Source organism: Chenopodium quinoa, unplaced genomic scaffold, assembly GCF_001683475.1.
Source record: "Chenopodium quinoa cultivar QQ74 unplaced genomic scaffold, ASM168347v1, whole genome shotgun sequence".
NCBI lineage: Eukaryota > Viridiplantae > Streptophyta > Magnoliopsida > Caryophyllales > Amaranthaceae > Chenopodium > Chenopodium quinoa.
Genome location: NW_018743792.1, coordinates 5661315 through 5670095, shown reverse-complemented (window position 1 = coordinate 5670095; position 8781 = coordinate 5661315). Strand labels below are relative to the sequence as shown.

General features: G+C 36.3%; 1 protein-coding gene across 1 annotated transcript; it reads right to left on the bottom strand.

Moving 5' to 3' along the window:
- Positions 1-1034: 1034 nt before the first annotated feature.
- Positions 1035-5197, bottom strand: LOC110685226. Its single transcript, XM_021861715.1, has 2 exons — positions 4411-5197; positions 1035-2131 (listed from the first exon to the last, which is right to left on the bottom strand). The coding sequence occupies exons 1-2, from the start codon at positions 4778-4780 to the stop codon at positions 1434-1436; spliced, it is 1068 nt and encodes a 355-aa protein (XP_021717407.1). The 5' UTR covers positions 4781-5197; the 3' UTR covers positions 1035-1433.
- Positions 5198-8781: the final 3584 nt, after the last annotated feature.

Below are 8781 nucleotides of genomic sequence, written 5' to 3'. Positions count from 1 at the left end.
GTTTCTCTCCAGGGTTTCTTCCTTGATAGAACCTCTATCGCTAGTTAAGTAGGTTTTTTTTGTTTTTTTTTTTTTTTTGTGTGTGTGTGTGTGTGTGTGAAAGTTTCCTTCACTCTTCTCCCTTTTCTCTCTCTCTTTTATCTCTTTTCTTCTTGGTCTTAGTTATGAATCTTTTTAGCGATTTTTATTGGTGTTCTTATCGGTGATAAACCCCAAAAACTTTTTAATTGTTTTCAATAGTTAGATCTCATCTTTGAGATGGTGTTATTTCTATTGTGTTTAATTTCTTTGTTTATTTGCCTAGCGACGATCGAAGACTAGGGTTTTAAAATAACTGCAAGTATCTAGAGGACCGCATGAGTATTTTCACTCAAACGACCATGCATAACTAGATTTCAAGCCGAATTAGTGCAAACTCACGCATTGTATTGCTTTAGATGAGGGTTTAGTTTTTTTTTTTATTATTAAGACGAATGCTTGTCGAATCTGCGATGTAATTAATTCTAAAGTGTTATAGGTGCTATGTATTTGTGTTGGTTTTATAGATTTCTTAGGATTGTTTATAAATGTCATTAGCTATCTTTTATTCATGAAATCATTTTCTTAATGTCTAAAAAAAAAAAAGAACATGATAAAGGTAAAAATAGTACTACCCTTTAGATTGGCTGGATAGTCAGGTTTTTTCATTTTGAATTGGAGATTTGTGTGCTAGAAGAGATTTGAAGTGTTGTATACCAATGAAAAATGAAATGGATCATACATTGTATACTTTTTTTTTTTTGGTTGGTAAAGGAGAAGGGCCTACCAAATTGGAATCTCACAGGTCTTTCCGACCCGGGTTAACGAGGTAGGCACTTTGGAAGTGGGGGGAAGGGTAAGGGAATCTCCACCCCCAAAGTGCCTTTAGTGAGGTTTGATCCCACAACCTCATGGTTGTGAGATGCAAAACTTACCACTAGATCAAGCTATGCTTGGTACATTGTATACTATATTACTATAGTATGACATTTATCTCTTTAAATTAGAATAACAAATACTCGTACATAGTGCATACTTTACCAAATGGATCAAAAAGTATTATGTGAAGTTTCCATGGCTCCATGCTCTTTCAATGAAGAATTTTTTTAACCTTGATTTTTTTTCTTCTTCCAAATTGTTGGGCTATCATTTTTAATTCTGACTGGAGGGAACTCATATCATACAAGCCCCTCTAACAAACTATTTCGTAAAAAGTTGCTAAAAATTGCCAAGTACAAGCTACAATGTAAACATTTACATCTGTAATATAGCCAGAAGGAATGATCAAGGCTGTATTAAGAAAATGACTACCATATTCGGACAGCTAAATGAAGCACATAAAGTTGCAAAGCCAAGCTAAGATCACGAAATTTTCTTCTAGTAAGCCCAAGAGCTTGAAATTTTCTCCACATTAACTACACAACCATCCATGTCAAATGGCGATAGCCAGCCCACTTAGCAGCAACACGAATTACAATGGCTAATGCGACACCCAACAAAGGAAATGGAACTTTTCCCCTGGAGGAAGTAACTTCAGCTACTTCATTTCCTTCTGCAAGATTTTTAGAATGGTAATGAATAGCCAATGCTGTAAAGGATATTATCGCTAAAACTCTAACCCATGGCTCACCAACAGAGGCCAATACAGTTGCTACAGGTAATGCAGAAGAAACATTATCCCTATTTTTAAATAATCGGGAAAAGCTGAAAAGACCAGCAAGCATCAACCAGAACACTGGTTCAATGATGAAACCTCTCACTGCCCCATAACCAATAATCCCAGCTGCAGTAAGAAGATAGGGTTGGCACTTTATTGAGTTTGGAGAAGCTACTTCTCCAATTGCAAGTACAATAGAAGCGAGCATAATGATTGAGGTTAATTCTGGTATTGGAGCAGATGTCGCTATGCTGGAGTAAAAGGAACGGACTGCATGAACTGCAGTCTCAAAAAAGAGAATTGTGTAGGAGATTGGGTCACCTATGAAATGGAATATGAGAGCCAAGACAAGTTTCGATAGGTATCCGATAAAATGGAAAATATTCGCTACGAGCTTTTTCCAATTGGAAAGTTCCCACAAGACTGATCTCCAAGTATAGATGAGAAATGCTAGCGCTGCATATATCATAAGCAAAGTCAGAAAAAAGCAAGAATTATTAGTTGCATTAACATGGAAAGATCCTCAGTAGATTAGTAAACAGAATGTATTTCCTCATAGTAAAACCCAATAAGGCCAGTACAGAAGAGGCAAGCTTCAAGGGCAAGGAACATTTCGTTCTAATAGTATGCATACTTGTAAGTTACTGCATACAACATATCATCAACCAGTAAAATACTGGGCATGGACACAAGTTGAGTAGCACCATAGAGTTCAATACAGCAAAGCTAATTCAGGTATGGCCGTATAGGACAATAAAGATCTTCCTATCATCATTTATGTCCATAGTAGCAGCCATGATGCCCTCACTACATTTCTTTCAATCTTAATTCCCTAGAAAGCTGGCCTACAAGTATCCAAAAAAATTCTCTACAAAATCAAGACGGCAACATCAGACACATATAAGTGGTCAGAAAATGCAGCACCTGCAAATTTAGAGGTTCAAATAAAGCACATTTAGTTATTCATCTTCATCATAATGAAGCAGTGGTGGATCCAGAAAAATATTTAACGAGGTCAAAATACATTTTATAAATTTTAATGGGGTCATTTGATTAAAAATATAAGCAATTTTTATAGGAAGAAAAATTTATAATTTAAGAATTTTGTTTTTTTTTTTTAAATATTCAAGTGGGGTTAAGGGACCCCACTTAATATGCATGCATCCGCCACTGTAATGAAGTACTCATTCTAGAAGATCTCATGCTTTTATATTTATCATGTACAATCCAAATACTCTGAGGCTCTTTGTACTCTTCAACCTCAAAATTCCTTAGTGCACTACAAATCAAACACCCACAATCTACTTTAGGCACTTTGTATACGTCCCACACACACACACAGTCCCACACACACACACACACACACACAACTCTAAGAAAATCTGATTTGAGTAGCCTAGCTAGTGTTTGTAAACAGCACCAACAAGTTTAGACTTTAAAGTCATTGCAAGACTGTAACTTTACTCTCTTGTATAGCTAGTATAGGATTTCTGGTATTTTCAAGAAGTGATGCCACATCTCATAGTAAGGGTTGAAAGGTACATAAATGTGATTTTTCCTTAAACAAAGAAGAAGCAATCAGTAGAAAGTTAAAATCAACAGGAGAGAAGATAGAAAAAAACTACTTATTCAGGAGAGAAGATAAATGTGGGGTTCGTGATTTCGTGATGAAAAACAACCCAACATTCCCTCCAACCTCCATTAATTTCATTTTCTTGGCCTACAATATTTTGTTTAGAAGAGGCAGGCAAGGAGGTGAAGGAGCACATAAAGAAGGCTAAAGAGGGACGACTCCTTAACTTTGAAGCTTACAAGCAAATTTCTCTTAAACACCTCCAAGGCTCCAACCAATTTTATTTTATTTATTTATTTATTTATTTTTATTCTTTTTGGGAGGAGACAGGAGGGAAGAGGTTGTTTTGGAAGGCAGTTCGGTTGCAAACTTAAATCAAGTTCCAAATACCCTAATTCCATTTCAATACACAAGAGAATTGAAAGAAGACTTCAAAACAACAAAGAGGGAAGGGGGGGGGGGGCGGGTGGTGTGTTCTTCCTTCCTCCACACTCATTATCATCTTTTCATTTTTAACGCCGCAATCATCCTAAAGAAGGACTAGCAAGGAACATATTTTTCCAGTATTTCTTTTCATTACCCTTCCCTAAAACATTCCCTAGAGTTAGTAACGACTAACGAGTAATAATGAAGCTTTAAGTAGAAACATCATCAACTGTCATGAGACTTCCTTAGCAAATTTCATATAAACTCTCGTTGCCATTACCATCAATCAAAACCGCCTACCAAACAAGCCATAAGAGTATGCATATAGAGATCCGATATTAAACAGTTATCGATTAACCATTTCATATAATCTCATTGCCATAACCACCCATCAAAAATGTCTACCAAACAAGCCGTAAGGGTATGCTACGCATACAGAAATTGGATATTAACGAGCTACCTATTTACCATTTCAAATTTAGTATATCTAAAACCCTGAATTTCTTCCTGTCCCATTTTTAACAGCCCTGTTACTAACACATTTTCCACTTAATTTTTATCACTCAATTTCAATTTCAATTTCCCAAATTTGTGAGTAAACTCAAAATCAAAATATCAGCAAACAAGAAATTAAGATAAGTTGAAAAAAAACAAAAACCCAATTACACTAATTCTTAAAAAGTAACACAAAATTTACAAAAACATGAAATCAAAAGAAAAGGAGGGAGAAAGATACCTACAAACCAAGGCCAACGAAGAGGGGGAGAAGGAACTTCCTTAGTCAAGTACCTAAATCTATCAGGCATTGTGCTTTTTCCCCTCAATTCTTCCAATTCTTCATCCTCAATTTCTTGCTCACTTCTCTTTCTCTCTCCTCCACCATTCTCAGCTCGAACGCAAAATCCCAATTTAGCCCCAGAAATGCGAAGCCCAAATCGTTGGGTGAACGAAGAATCTGGTGTAGAGGAGTTGAATTGAAGGGTTTGATTACTGCTGCTGCTGCTCCCATGCCTTAAAAATGTGGCACGGGCCATGAGTTTGGGAGTTGGGTGACAGTAGTTTCGCCATGAAAGCGGTGAACAGGTGCTAGAAATTGATATTGACATGGTTAAGACTTAAGAGGGTGATGCTCAAAAGTGGTTCACCATATTTGAGTTTGCAATGTTTTGGGCTTCGATATAGATTATTAGTGTACGGTTTTTATTTTTTATTTTTTTTATTTTTGAAGGAAATAGTGGAAAGGTAATTGGTCAACTCGGGTCGGGTCGGGTTGGGTCGGGTCATTTATTACATGTTGAGATCGATCTGTTCATGTTAGGTTGGGTCATATCCGGAAATATTGTTGAAAATCTTATTTAAATAAATATAATCACTATTGGAAACACTGATTGTCAAGTCGAATTCGATCAAGTTGGGTATGGATTAGGGAGGAACGATGATTTTTTAGTAGAGTTTGTGTCTTGAGTTGGGTAATCGATTATTGATCAGATTTGCCAAGTCTAGTGAAAGAGTGGGTTGTGCTCCATAAATACTTCTTAAATAAAGTAAGAAGCCTAAATACTAAAAGAAAATAAAAAGTAGATCAAGCAAAATATTAAGCTTTCACTGCTAGAATAGTTATTGCACCACTACCTCAGTCATATCAAACTTGGGGAATAAACGAATTCTAAACAATGCAATACCACGTTTAGCTAAACATACAACTGTTTGATAGCCTCTCTATTATAATGGCGAGTTGTAATCTCTTGATAATGATGGACCAGACACTTACACTTCTTGATAATGTGATCTGACTTTAAAGAGAGAAGGGGTTGATATCCTCCAAAAACAATAGGATTAATTAATAAATCTGAATGTACCATGAGTTGAACATTTCGATGATTCGAGTTCCAAGCCAAAGCAAAGTCCATGTGTCTGTCTTGGTACAAGCTAAGTTAAAAATATCACTATTTGATATTTCATGTACTTCTCCTATATGACCTCATACAATATCCTTAGCTATAGCACTCTGGAGTAGTTGCCTTTTGAAATCACATATGTGTTGAGTCAAATTCTCCCATTTCTAGCTAGGTTGTAACCATGTTAAATAAATCTCTTGAATAACTTACATAGCCTCTACATCACACTTTTCTCCCAATTCGATCATAATAAACTCAAGTATTTAATTGAATTGGGATATCGAAGCTACCAGTCTTTCAAGCATGCATAAGTTGTTTCACCAATTCTATATTACCAAAAAGTTGTGACGAAAATAATTGGTCAATCCTTTTCACAAATAACCTCATTATTTGCATTGATATTTTGCTCACCCATGTTTAAAAGACTTCCCAAATCATAATTCTTCATACATGCATAAGAATTATTCTCTTTAAGCTAGCTAGGGTAGCCACACGACAATGGCAAAAGAATCTAGCGTACATCTTCCTCTGTTGCACCACATAGTAAGTAATGACGAGGTTTCCAGTGAGATGTCTTGTGAATTAGACATTAGCTAGCCTAATCTACAAAAACAAGCTAAAGGAAAAATTTACAATGTTGTGAAACCAAAAATTTCAAACTTAATCACATATTTCAATCATTCTCATCTCTTGCTTCATCAAACCGAAATTTTCATAATTCCCATAAAAAAGGACTTGTTTTAAAATTTAAAAGTACTTTATCAGCCTCATCTTGGTCATCTTGCAACTCATATGAATCAATGTGTTGTAATGAATTTCCCAACATACAAGAAATTAGCAATGTTTACATATTGTACCCATGGTTGGGATTCCACATACCATGTACCATACAATACTGCTCATGGTGAAAACGATATTTCTTTACTATTTTCAATTGCCATATCCCTACACTTTAACAAATATTTGAAGCTTTATTCTTATGTTTGAACACATCTAGGTAACAATGACCACAATATTTACTTTAAAGGACACAATATTGACCAAAGAGTTTCTAATTTAGCAAGCACCTACTACTAGAGCTTTAATAGAAAAGATGCATTGACTGTCTCAATCCATTATCACTTTAAGCATAATTATATTTTTCCAAGACAAAAGATGCAGGTATATTATTGCGACTCTTCGTTCCCACCCATAAGAATTTTTTAGAGGTTTTATTCTATATCGTCACATGTCGGTGAGACAACTTCGTTCGTTGTTTGCATAGCATAGCCGCACAATATTGATGAATTTAAGGAAGATTGTACTCAAATTGCCCTTACTAAATCACTTTTGACTTCCAACCTAGCTACTAGTTTATCATTTATTTGCCCACCGAGTTTATATCGATATTCTTCCTCACCATTAATTGTTTGTACACCAAAATATGTCCTTGGATCATCCGTTTATTCCATTTGGAGTTTAGTACAAATACTACCACAAATATAACGAACCTTACTTAAATTCTTTAAAATGAACACACACTCTTGACTTTGACACACATGCTACACTACCTATGCCCTTACAATTGGCCTAAACATGCATGAAGCAATTATTGTTAGGAAAATTTATTAGAAAGATATTTTTATAATTACCTTTTTGTGAGAAAGGGCCCTATAAAAATAGTGGTACAAAAGGACCTTATAAGCCACTTTTGTTGTAAAGAGGAACCTTGTGGCCGGAAGGTGGGACTTGACCACCAGAGTCCAGCATTGATCGACATGTGATCTCCCATTATTAAAATTCTCGATTTTCGAATAAAAAATTTCTTGGTTAAAGTTTTTGGGGTCATTTTGATTCTTATGGTCCAATTTGAAGTTTAATTGGCAAAAATAGTAGTAGAAATGTTCTCATTTTACATGCCAACAATATCAGACAAACTGAACATAGCCTTAGATAAGATCTGGCTTTAGGCTAGTTATGGACGTATTCGAATTTGTATTAGCTTGTCATGCTTCGGGTCACAAATAACCAGGTGCAGTCAAGTTATACATTAATATCGAATCAAGTTGAGTTAGTTTCTGATTACCATTTTCTCATTTTAAAATTGACTAATTCAAGATCGGTTTTAACTTTTAACTCGATGACCCAAATGGGTCAACTTTTGACGGCTCTAAGTCTTATCAATGTAATTATGGCTCAATCTCTTCCTATTAGTTTTATTATTTATATTTTAAGGGTTATTAAAAAGTCAGTTTTAGAAAAATTGAAAACGGGGGCGAATGAATGCAAAGACATGACTACCGACGGCTAAGCTAAGCTATCAGAGTGCAACTAGCCGTATAGCTGCTATTTATTTGGGATACATATAGGAGGGCTAACTGGTATATTCACTTAAATTTTGTGATTTTTTATTGTTACAGTGGCATTTTTAATGTACTACTATATTGACATTGGTATTTTAAATGTACTATTATACATGTATTTTATACTACTAAAGTATAATTTATTTTAGTAGTATCATTTATAGCCATTACAGGTAACAGTTGATTAGGGGATTTTGCTCCCACCAATCACCATCTGACAAGTGGACCAATCAGGTTCCGCCATGTGTCCGTCACATGGGCCAATAGGAGTCTTCCACGTGTCAAGCAATGATCCGTCCACCTTGGACCAATTACGACACGACACGTGTCCTTCCCATGACACCTGGGATAACCGGTCACCTAGGCCCAACTTCCGAGGGAAGCCCAATCAGCCCAAGGTTAACCTAAACCTAGATTGGCACGTTTCCCGAGGTTATAAATACCTCCCTTAATCCTCATTAAGGGGGATTAAAGGCAGATCACGCGAACAACGCAGATTACACACATTAAACACTCTCACCTAGAGAGACCCAATCACTTTAATTTCCGCATTAATTACTCCTTAATCAAGTACTAACTTGACCGTTGGAGGCGGAGCTCCCACCACCAGGAGTCTTCGTTGTTTTGCAGGTACAGGCGTCCGGTTCCAGTCTCGGAATTGTAACTCTCCCGCAGGACATCAGAAAACCCCGAAACATTTGGCGCCGTCTGTGGGGAGAGTACTTCTGAGATGGCATCCAAGTCTGTACCGACTCCTAAAGAGAGTCGTCCCCTAGAAGACCCTCAAGTTCAGTCGGACCACGATACTGAGAATGAATTTGAAGTTGAAGCTCACACAGCTTCAGACGGGACCCTAAGGGCCCGACG